At 38.5% G+C, this 12,551-nt stretch overlaps 1 protein-coding gene across 3 annotated transcripts in view; it reads left to right on the top strand.

The window, feature by feature from the left end:
• Positions 1-12,551, top strand: part of PHKB (phosphorylase kinase regulatory subunit beta) — a 229,590-nt gene that overhangs the window by 165,698 nt on the left and 51,341 nt on the right. For all 3 annotated transcript variants that reach the window (XM_061385923.1, XM_061385924.1, XM_061385925.1), the window contains 2 exons: positions 11,079-11,134; positions 11,652-11,745. In XM_061385923.1, the coding sequence (XP_061241907.1) occupies positions 11,079-11,134; positions 11,652-11,745 (150 nt within the window). The remainder of the gene's footprint in view (positions 1-11,078; positions 11,135-11,651; positions 11,746-12,551) is intronic.

The following is a 12,551-nucleotide window of genomic DNA, read 5'->3' on the forward strand; positions in this document are numbered from 1 at the left end:
TGGAGAGATCACAACAGACAACACAGAAATACAAAGGATCATAAGAGACTACTATCAACAATTATATGCCAATAAAGTGGACAACGTGGAAGAAATGGACAAATTCTTAGAAAAGTACAACTTTCCAAAACTGGACCAGGAAGAAATAGAAAATCTTAACAGACCCATCACAAGCATGGAAATTGAAACTGTAATCAAAAATCTTCCAGCAAACAAAAGCCCCGGTCCAGACGGCTTCACAGCTGAATTCTACCAAAAATTTAGAGAAGAGCTAACACCTATCCTGCTCAAACTCTTCCAGAAAATTGCAGAGGAAGGTAAACTTCCAAACTCATTCTATGAGGCCAACATCACCCTAATACCAAAACCTGACAAAGATCCCACAAAAAAAGAAAACTACAGGCCAATATCACTGATGAACATAGATGCAAAAATCCTTAACAAAATTCTAGCAATCAGAATCCAACAACACATTAAAAAGATCATACACCATGATCAAGTGGGCTTTATCCCAGGGATGCAAGGATTCTTCAATATCCGCAAATCAATCAATGTAATACACCACATTAACAAATTGAAAAATAAAAACCATATGATTATCTCAATAGATGCAGAGAAAGCCTTTGACAAAATTCAACATCCATTTATGATAAAAACTCTCCAGAAAGCAGGAATAGAAGGAACATACCTCAACATAATAAAAGCTATATATGACAAACCCACTGCAAACATTATCCTCAATGGTGAAAAATTGAAAGCATTTCCTCTAAAGTCAGGAACAAGACAAGGGTGCCCACTTTCACCATTACTATTCAACATAGTTTTGGAAGTTTTGGCCACAGCAATCAGAGCAGAAAAAGAAATAAAAGGAATCCAAATTGGAAAAGAAGAAGTAAAACTCTCATTATTTGCAGATGACATGATCCTCTACATAGAAAACCCTAAAGAGTCCACCAGAAAATTACTAGAAATAATCAATGACTACAGTAAAGTTGCAGGATATAAAATCAACACACAGAAATCCCTTGCATTCCTATACACTAATAATGAGAAAACAGAAAGAGAAATTAAGGAAACAATTCCATTCACCATTGCAACAGAAAGAATAAAATACTTAGGAATATATCTACCTAAAGAAACTAAAGACCTATATATAGAAAACTATAAAAACACTGGTGAAAGAAATCAAAGAGGACACTAATAGATGGAGAAATATACCATGTTCATGGATTGGAAGAATCAATATAGTGAAAATGAGTATACTACCCAAAGCAATTTATAGATTCAACGCAATCCCTATCAAGCTACCAACAGTATTCTTCACAGAGCTAGAACAAATAATTTCACAATTTGTATGGAAATACAAAAAACCTCGAATAGCCAAAGCGATCTTGAGAAAGAAGAATGGAACTGGAGGAATCAACCTACCTGACTTCAGGCTCTACTACAAAGCCACAGTTATCAAGACAGTATGGTACTGGCACAAAGACAGAAATATTGATCAATGGAATAAAATAGAAAGCCCAGAGATAAATCCACGCACATATGGACACCTTATCTTCGACAAAGGAGGCAAGAATATACAATGGATTAAAGACAATCTCTTTAACAAGTGGTGCTGGGAAATCTGGTCAACCACTTGTAAAAGAATGAAACTGGACCACTTTCTAACACCATACACAAAAATAAACTCAAAATGGATTAAAGATCTCAACGTAAGACCAGAAACTATAAAACTCCTAGAGGAGAACATAGGCAAAACACTCTCCGACATACATCACAGCAGGATCCTCTATGACCCACCTCCCAGAATATTGGAAATAAAAGCAAAAATAAACAAATGGGACCTAATTAACCTTAAAAGCTTCTGCACATCAAAGGAAACTATTAGCAAGGTGAAAAGACAGCCTTCAGAATGGGAGAAAATAATAGCAAATGAAGCAACCGACAAACAACTAATCTCAAAAATATACAAGCAACTCCTACAGCTCAACTCCAGAAAAATAAACGACCCAATCAAAAAATGGGCCAAAGAACTAAATAGACATTTCTCCAAAAAAGACATACAGATGGCTAACAAACACATGAAAAAATGCTCAACATCACTTATTATCAGAGAAATGCAAATCAAAACCACTATGAGGTACCATTTCACACCAGTCAGAATGGCTGCAATCCAAAAGTCTACAAATAATAAATGCTGGAGAGGGTGTGGAGAAAAGGGAACCCTCTTACACTGTTGGTGAGAATGCAAACTAGTACAGCCACTATGGAGAACAGTGTGGAGATTCCTTAAAAAACTGGAAATAGAACTGCCTTATGATCCAGCAATCCCACTGCTGGGCATACACACTGAGGAAACCAGAAGGGAAAGAGACACGTGTACCCCAATGTTCATCGCAGCACTGTTTATAATAGCCAAGACATGGAAGCAACCTAGATGTCCATCAGCAGATGAATGGATAAGAAAGCTGTGGTACATATACACAATGGAGTATTACTCAGCCATTAAAAAGAATGCTTTTGAATCAGTTCTAATGAGGTGGATGAAACTGGAGCCTATTATACAGAGTGAAGTAAGCCAGAAGGAAAAACATAAATACAGTATTCTAACGCATATATATGGAATTTAGAAAGATGGTAACAAAACCCAGTGTACGAGACAACAAAAGAGACACTGATGTATAGAACAGTCTTATGGACTCTGTGGGAGAGGGAGAGGGTGGGAAGATTTGGGAGAATGGCAATGAAACATGTAAAATATCATGTAGGAAACGAGTTGCCAGCCCAGGTTCGATGCATGATGCTGGATGCTTGGGGCTGGTGCACTGGGACGGCCCAGAGGGATGGTATGGGGAGGGAGGAGGGAGGAGGGTTCGGGATGGGGAACACATGTATACCTGTGGCGGATTCATTTTGATATTTGGCAAAACTAATACAATTATGTAAAGTTTAAAAATAAAATAAAATTGGAAGATTTAAAAAAAAAAAAAAAGAGTTAAGGTGTTTTTGGATGAGATTAACATTTAGATCAGTAGAGTGAGCAGGTCAGATTGCATTCCATAATGTAGGTGGGCCTTATCCCTGAAGGCCTGAAAAGAAACGAGTCTCTTACCTTCCCCCAAGTATGAGTGGATTCTCCCTGTCTCATGGCCTTCAAACTGAAATATTGGCTTTTTTCCTGCCTTTAGATTAGAATGGGATATTTAAGCCTCCTGGCCTTTAGAACTACACCATCCCTTTCAGGGGTCTCCAGTTTGTCCACTCACCTGGCAGATCGAGGGACTTGTCAGACTCCTGAATTGCCTGAGCCAGTTCTTTATATGTCTTTCTTCTCTTTACACACACACACACACACACACCCCATGTTTGCCTGAACCAGTTCTTTACATTAAATCCCTGCTCTTTACACACACAATCACACACACATGCATGCACCCTGTTGGCTGTTTCCCTGGAGGACCCTGACTAATACAAACCACAGCTGCAAGCAGCACATAATTCATGAAACACATACCTGACATGCACCACATTGACTTTAGATTTAGACATATCTGCAGTCAGGTTTAAGCTCTACCTGACTAGATGTGTGACCTTTGACATATTATTTCACCTCTCTTCACCTCAGTTTCCTCATCTTTAAAAACTGGAGTTTTTGTGACAGTACATACAGCAGACTCTTGAGATATAATTCCTTGACTTTCTAAACTGGACTACAAAACGTAATCAACAAGATAATGTAATTCTTGTTAATAGGCTTTCATGCTATTTCCATGAATAAGATGTAAATAGAATCTATTCATCTTTCTGTGCCATTATCCGAGAAAAGACTCACATTCTTCCCACTGCCTGCTCCTAAAATCCAATCCTACTGATCTTTGCTAACAGTCTTCTCTTGCTCTACTTGATCCAGTGGCAGTAAAGCTTCTGAATGACTTTGGTTGAGTTGTTCTACTTCTATAAGCAAAAGTAAAACCTGATTTTTATGGTCCACTCTTTAACTATAGGAGCTTCCCTGGTGGCTCAGAGGTTAAAGCGTCTGCCTGCAATGCGGGAGACCAGGGTTCGATCCCTGGGTAGAGAAGATTCCCCTGGAGAAGGAAATGGCAACCCACTCCAGTATTCTTGCCTTGAGAATCCCATGGACGGAGGAGCCTGGTGGGCTACAGTCCATGGGGTCGCAATGAGTCGGACACGACTGAGTGACTTCACTTCACTTCACCGTCCACAATGATTTTGTAGACCAAGAAAATAAAGCCTGTCACTCTTTCCATTGTTGCCCCATCTGTTTGCCAGGAAGTGATGTGACCGGCAAGAGAGTTTTAGAAAAACATGTATTTCTGCTTTACTGACTATGCCAAAGCCTTTGACTGTGTGGATTACAATAAACTGCGGAAAATTCTGAAAGTGATGGGAATACCAGACCACCTGACCTGCCTCTTGAGAAACCTGTATGCAGGTCAGGAAGCAACAGTTAGAACTGGACATGGAACAACAGACTGGTTCCAAATAGGAAAAGGAGTACATCAAGGCTGTATATTGTCACCCTGCTTATTTAACGTCTATGCAGAGTACATCATGAGAAACGCTGGGCTGGAAGAAGCACAAGCTGGAATCAAGATTGCCGGGAGAAATATCAATAACTTCAGATATGCAGATAATACCACCCTTATGGCAGAAAGTGAAGAGGAACTAAAAAGCCTCTTGATGAAAATGAAAGAGGAGAGTCAAAAAGCTGGCTTTAAGCTCAACATTCAGAAAACTAAGATCATGGCATCCGGTCCCATCTCTTCATGGCAAATAGATGGGGAAACAGTGGAAACACTGGCTGACTATTTTGGGGGGCTCCAAAATCACTGCAGATGGTGACTGCAGCCATGAAATTAAAAGACGCTTACTCCTTGGAAGGAAATTTATGACCAACCTAGACAGCATATTAAAAAGCAGAGACATTAGTTTGTCAACAAAGGTCCATCTAGTCAAGGCTATGGTTTTTCCAGTGGTCGTGTATGGATATGAGAGTTGGACTGAAAAGAAGGCTGAGCACCAAAGAATTGATGCTTTTGAACTGCAGTGTTGGAGAAGACTCTTGAGAGTCCCTTGGACTGCCAGGAGATCCAACCAGTCCATCTTAAAGGAGATCAGTCCTGGGTGTTCATTGGAAGGACTGATGTTGAAGCTGAAACTCCAATACTCTAGCCACCTGATGCAAAGAGCGACTTATTGGAAAAGACTCTGATGCTGGAAAAGATTGAGGGCAGGAGGAGAAGGGGACAACAGAGGGTGAGATGGTTGGATGGCATCACTGACTCAATGGACATGAGTTTGGGTAAACTCTGGGAGTTGCTGATGTACAGGGAGGCCTAGCGTGCTGCGGTTCATGGGGTCACAAAGAATCGGACACAACCGAGCGACTGAACTGAATTGAACTGATGGGACTGGATGCGATCTTCATTTTTTGAATGTTTTAAACCAACTTTTTCACTCCCCTCTTTCACTTTCTGCAAGAGGCTCTTTAGTTCTTCTTTGCTTTCTGCCATAAGGGTGGTGTCATCTGCATATCTGAGGTTATTGGTATTTCTCCTGGCAATCTTGATTCCAGCTTGTGCTTTATCCAGGCAGCATCTTGCATGATGTATTCTGCATATAAGTTAAATAAGCTGGGTGACAATATACAACCTTGACATACTCCTTTCCCAGTTTGGAACCAGTCATTGTTCCATGTCCGGTTCTAACTGTTGCTTCTTGACCTGCATACAGGTTTCTCAGGAGACAGGTAAGGTGGTCTGGTATTCCCATGTCTTTAAGAATTTTCCACAGGTTTTTGTGATCCACATGGTCATAGGCTTTAGTATAGTCAATGAAGCAGAAGTAGATGTTTTTCTGGAATTCTCTTGCTTTTTCTATGATCCAAATAATTGAATTATATTAATTATTAAAATTAAATTTGAAAAAGAAGAGGGGAAGGGAAACCATTAGGGTACATTCACATTTAAGTTTCTCTATATACTCTTTGAAAGTTGTATTTTACTATTTTATTTATAACTCCTAGCTGAAAATCTAGCCTTGTTACTTTCTTTGATCTGATTTGGGTAATTTGAAAACTAGAATCTAGACAGATGTATGTGCAGTGTTTTAATTACCATAGTTTAAAATTTTGAGCAAGATGGGTTGCAGTATTAATATAGATAGTGCCCAGCTCATGGGCAAGGTATGCTATAAAAGTTTCTCTTCTACTGTATGCTTAAAACTGATAAAGATAGTAAATTTTATGTTATGTGGGCAAGAATACTGGAGTGGGTTGCCGTTTCCTTTTCTAGGGAGATCTTCCCTACCCGGGGAACGAATCCACATCTCCTGCATTGGTAGGCAGATTCTTTACCACTCAGCCACCAGGAAAGCTCATACATTCCTTAATTGCTTATTAAAAATATGTGTGCATTTAGTTAGGATTCTTTCCCTTAGTTAGAGATATCCTGTTTAAATTTGCAAATATTTATTTTTATGCTGAGGGGAAGATTTTTGTATTGCTAATAAAAATGTAACAATATTTATTTTAAAAAATATTCTTCCAGATTACCAAATAGGTGCCAACTGCCTTCTTTAGGTATAAGGTGCTGAGTACATGCTAAGTGAGAAAAGAGCATGAGAGGGTCCTCAAAGGTGCACTCTGTATTGATACAGACCACTCATAAGCTTGCAGAAAGCCCTGGCAGAGAGAAGACAGGTGACTCTGACAGACATCATCTGCTATTGGTGATAGACTGTAGTCTTAGCACCCTGATGTTTGTGGGACTCTGTAGAGGGGACCAGGTTGAAAAGAGTGAGTCAGAAACTGGATAAGCAGAAAGGAACAGTCCAAAGATAGGACAGTGCACAGAAACTTGAGATGAACATGATGTTTGTTTGTTTAATGGTGTGTTCTAAAGCAAACAGAGGGGACACAAGCAGGGCACTTCAGGGAGCAGTGAAGTTGTGAAGATCATCAGGAAGTTGGGGCTTTATTTGGGAAATACTGGTTTTGAAGTATAAAGTGATATCCTAAACATGACATAAAAATCTGTTACTCACCCATCCTTCCTTCCTTCCCTTTTCTTCGTTCATTCAACAAATATTTTTTGACCACCTCCTTTGTGAAAATCACTGATAAAAGAAAATTAACCTGACCATAAAGTACAAAAGATAGGCAGAAGCAAACGTGAAGCAGAAAGTCCAGAAAGCCTGTAACAGTGATCCAAGATTGTGGTCATGTTACTGGATTGATAAAAGGGCTAATGTTTTTTAAACACTTAAGAGTATATGCCAAATATTTTATAATAACTATAAATGGAATATGACCATTAAAAATTGTGAATCACTATATTGTATACCTGGAGAAGGCGATGGCACCCCACTCCAGTACTCTTGCCTGGAAAATCCCATGGACGGAGGAGCCTGGTAGGCTACAGTCCATGGGGTTAGAAGAGTTGGACACAACTGAGCGACTTCACTTTCACTTTTCACTTTCATGCATTGGAGAAGGAAATGGCAACCCACTCCAGTGTTCTTGCCTGGAGAATCCCAGGGACAGGGGAGCCTGGTGGGCTGCCGTCTATGGGGTCGCACAGAGTCGGACACAACTGAAGCAACTTAGCAGCAGCAGCAGCGTATTGTATACCTATAATTTAAATAATAATATGCATTATTTAAATTGTTATGCACTTCAATAAAAAATAAAGTATGTATATTATATTGAGAAAAAAGAGCATGTCAGATGCAGTTAAGTGCTTATGTATGTTATGTATTATCCTCAAAACCGTGTAGATACTTTTATTATCCCAATTTACCAGTGAGGAAACTGAGGCTTAGCGAGGTTAATTGATATAGTCATACAGCAAATAATAGTATAAATATCATTTGTTTAGCAGATCAAGGTTCGTAAATATTTCTATTGGCCCTCTTTTGTTTGATCCTCTGCCTTTGTGTTAGGCCTCCTATACCATTATTCTCATTTTTTATTTTACATAAACATAGAAGAACATAGAGAAACTTGCCTGGGCAGTCATTCATCAGATAGGAAGCACCGACTGTGTGGCAGGCATGTTTTCTTGGCATTGGGGCCATAGCGATAGACAGGATAGATCAAGTTGCCTGCCGTCAGGGAGTTGTTTTCTGGTAGGGATGAATAACAGTGAACATATAAGTAAATAAAATCAAGTAATTTCTAGAAATGACAAGTACTGTGAAGCAGACAAATAAGGCAAAGTAACAGAGGAGGGCTGCCATGGTAGAACATGAAGGCCTTTCTAAGGAAGGGATGATAGTTGAGACCTGCATGCAACAATCTAAAGGAAAAACATTCCAAGCAAGAGTGCAACAAGAGCAGAGGCCCTCTGATAGGAACATAGTTGGCATGTTCAAGGGACAGAGAGACCCCAGTGTGGCCAAAATGTGGTGAAGAAGAGAATAGAATGAGAAAATAGTAGGCTGGAGCTAGACTATGTAAGGACTTGTAGGCTGTTGTAAGCAGCTTGGTTCTTATTCTGTGAACAATGGGAATTCAGTGAAGAGTTTTAAACAGGGTGTCTGTGTGTATGCATGTGGGGGTGGTGGTGGAAGAGGGTGAGATTGTCTAATTTGCACCAATTTTGTCACCAAAATCCTGTAGCCCTTCCCTTATACCATAATTGATAAAGTAATTGATAAAATACCTTAATCTTCTTCTCTTTTCATTTTTTAAATAATTATTTTAAATTTTTTTGGCTGCATCAGGTCTTAGTTCCTCAGGCTCACTAACTGGCTTGCTTGGGCTTAGTTGCTCTGTACCATGTAGGATCTTATTAATAGATCCTAACCAGGGATCAAACCCGCCTCTCCTGCATTGGAAGGCAGATTCTCAACCACTGGACCACTAGGAAGTAGTCCCATCTCTTTTCATTTCTATAGCAACATTCAGGATTGAAAAGTAACAATGGCAACAGTAACCATCACTTTAGGACATTGTGTATTCTATGTGAGAGGAGTCACTGAGTATGTATGGGTGCATGCTGACTTGCACAGTCGTGTTGCACAGTTGTGTCTGACTCTTTGCGACACCATGGACTGTAGCCCTTCAGATTCTCCTGTGCATAGAATTGTCCAGGCAGGAATACTGGAGTTGCTATTTCCTACTCTGTGGCAGATAGATTCTTTACCTCTGTGCCATCTTGGAGTCCTTCGAATATTTGTGTGTGTGTGTGTGTGTGTGTGTGTGTGTATGTGTGTGTGTATGTATTCTTACATACTTTGTGAACCTAAAAGCAGAAAGTATTATAATATTATGAAGAATAATACCATTCAGAAATAGAATCTGTTAATTATTATTAGGAAGTTTTCAACAGACTTCATTGGTTTAGACAACAATTTTGGTGATTTGAAGAGAATTATGAAAATACAGAGAAAAGTAGTTCCAACTTTGTCACTTGGAAGAGAATTGTTGTGGTGGGACTGATCATGGCAAAAATTTTTCTGTGAAAAGAAATGGGGTGAAGGGTCCTACTTGGGCTAGGGTTAAAACCCTAAGCTCATTATGGTAGATGGTTTGTGAATTGGAAGTTTCTGAAATGCTGTTTTCACAATAGAAGTGTTCTTCAACCATCAAATAGTTCCCTAACCAGGTGCTTACTCTGATTCAACATGTTGTAGTAGGCATTTTAGATCTGAGTGCTCTGTCATGCAAATAGAAACAACATTGTCCTAAACGGGCCTGTGATTCGAAAAGAAGATACCTAATCGCCAGTTAGGATCTACAAATTACCTTTTATTTGGAATAATGTCTGCATTCAAATAGATGTATTCACTTGCTTTTTATTTAAAAACTCCAATTGTCCTCAAAATAATGGCACACCATAAGTTTACTTCTCCTTTTGATGAATAAATTTCATCCAAGAAAAATAAATTTTAATGTTTTTATTTGTTAGAAGTCTTGAGACTCTGAATAATTACTTTTTCTCATCTTTTTGAGTAACATCAACTTTTAAAGTTTTTATCAAATAAAAATAGAATTTATAGCATTATTAATGTGTATTTGTTTTTGTGGGGTTGTTCCATCATATTTTCTCTCATCTGTTCTTTTAAATCACATTGAGGACTGCCTGAAATGGCATTTTCATGATGACTCTGAGAACCATCCTTCTACTGTATGTTATTTACTGCTGATATATGTATTCTGGTGTTTCTTGCGTTCTGTCACACGTAAATTCTAGTGGCATATTGAATACCATAGAGAGAAGCTGACTGATGGTAAATCAAACATTTTACAGCATACTATTGGGAATGTTGGATTCATTACTATAAAGAAATTATGTTTGATCAGTATTTTCAGAGCCTAATACTGTAGTTTATTGGTGCTTCTTAATGTTAATTATATACAAGTTTAAAATTGGGTTCATTTTAACAATGCATAATATATGCTACAGTGAATCTTTTCCACACAAAAAAGAATAATAAATGTCCAGCACTATGTTTGATTAGAACTATTAAGCCCAACAGCTTGTATTTAACAAACACAGTGTTAATTATATAGTCAACTGGGTAGTTCATTCTCTACTGTAGAAGCTGTATATTAGAATAAAGCTATTTTGATGTATAAGGTGCCCAAGGAAAATTGGCTAATAAAAAAAGGGAAAGCTTTTTGCGGTGAAGATGTCGAATGAGCAATTTTAACTCACAGTCACTTTTTTTAGAGAATATGTAAGTTGGGTTTTTATTTTTAGTTCCTACTCTTCCCGTCATAGTTAAATGATGGAAAATGACTCTCAGTCCCTAAACTACTCTTATGCATCATTCAAAATAGCCCTGAAAGTCTAGCCCCTCTGGCCCTCTGGCAGTGGTGAGATTTATGGCTTTCCATTCCTTGGTATTCCATTACTCTGTCTACACCATCAAATTGATTAGTAGGCAAATGGAGAGGAAGGAAGGAGAGGAGACTGCTTAGAGCCAGCTGGTGTCTGTCATTTTAATGAACTGCTTAGAGGTGGCTAATGTTGTCCTTGGTTCTCCTTATTGTCAGTGACGATCAGATCTTTTAAAATGTTCCCCTCTCTTATTCTGTATTACAGGGTCCACTGGAAAATGATTTGGTTGTTTATGTAGCACTCATAGCAGAAAGCCAACGGTATGAAATCCAGATGGGTGGTATGTTCTTTTGACAGAGAGGGAAGGGGGTTGATTGCTTTAGGCTTATAATATTGTGTATGGTGGTAGAAATTAGTTTCATAGACCCCTTGACAGGGTTTCTAGGATGTCACTAATGTCACTTTAAGTGTCAGAACAACATTTTCATGTTTAAAAACAATTTTGTTTTAGATGGTGCAAATATTAAAGTCTGTGACCTGTGCCAGTGTTGCCCAGCATATAGTTTTGAGAAATTAATGCAAACAGATTATGGGGATCACCCCCCAAGTTAGTACTGACCTCACTGCCAGCCACCAGAGCTCACATCTGATGCTCTGTGAAGAACCTCCCCCGCCGCCCCCACAAAGAGGGCCTGTGGATTTCAGTGCAGATGACATATTGCTGGTATTTAACACATGATAAGACATTCCCAGCTAGCACAGTCTCTCACCTTTTCTCCTCCCCCTTCATCATTGTTTTTAATAAATGCAATATCTTTTTTTCCTTTTGTTTTCTAGCCTTCAAGTTTTCCTCAACACATATGGTATTCAGACTCAAACTCCTCAACAGGTGGAACCCATTCAGATCTGGGCCCAGCAGGAGCTGGTGAAAGTAAGTGATGCTGTTTCTTTACTGTCTCCTTTGTAGAGGTACTAGAGCATGATGATTACTTATAGTTAAGAAGCATAGCTAAAATCCAATTCTAAAATAAGGTCATTGATGCAAAAGTCTTTGATTAAGCTGAGAAACCCACTTTATCAAACATTGTTACTAAAAAGCAACTGCATTGTGTGTGTGCATTATATTCGTAGGTCTTGTTAATTCCACTCCTTGCTAAAGTGTTGTTACTAACCTGGACTGACCAATTAAATAACAAATTAACCTTAATATTAGTAGTGGTGTATCAAATTAACCTTCACATTTGATTGATTTTCCCTTTAACTATTAAAGAAATGTTCTCACCTAAATATTGTTGGTAATAACTACTGCCCTTTTTCTCTTGCCTTACTCTTTGAAGTGATTCCTATCTTCTTTGGTTTGCTGGTTCTCAATATAATTGTAAAGTGACAACTGAATTTATCTTTGATACAGTTACATACCTACTGGATTGAATTAAAAGTGGTGACTTTGAGGCCTTCTGCATGCACTGCTCTACAGATGTATCCACAAGTGCCTGAGTTTAGAAATATTCCTCCTCATTAGGGACAGGAAATTGTTGATCTCCACTAATTATTTAATAAACGACTGTTTTTATTTGGTAATTGTTAAAAGCAATACAGGAAAATTTCCACAGTGTTTGGTGGAAGTGTTTGGTTTGTTCAGGTGATCAAAGTGAAGTCAATAAAGTTGATATAAATGTTTTTGATTAAAGCCTTGACTTTACAAAAAGAATAAAAGTTTCGAGAAGTGAGGTGCAC

Source organism: Bos javanicus, chromosome 18 (genome assembly GCF_032452875.1).
Source record: "Bos javanicus breed banteng chromosome 18, ARS-OSU_banteng_1.0, whole genome shotgun sequence".
In the NCBI taxonomy this organism is placed as follows: Eukaryota; Metazoa; Chordata; class Mammalia; order Artiodactyla; family Bovidae; genus Bos; species Bos javanicus.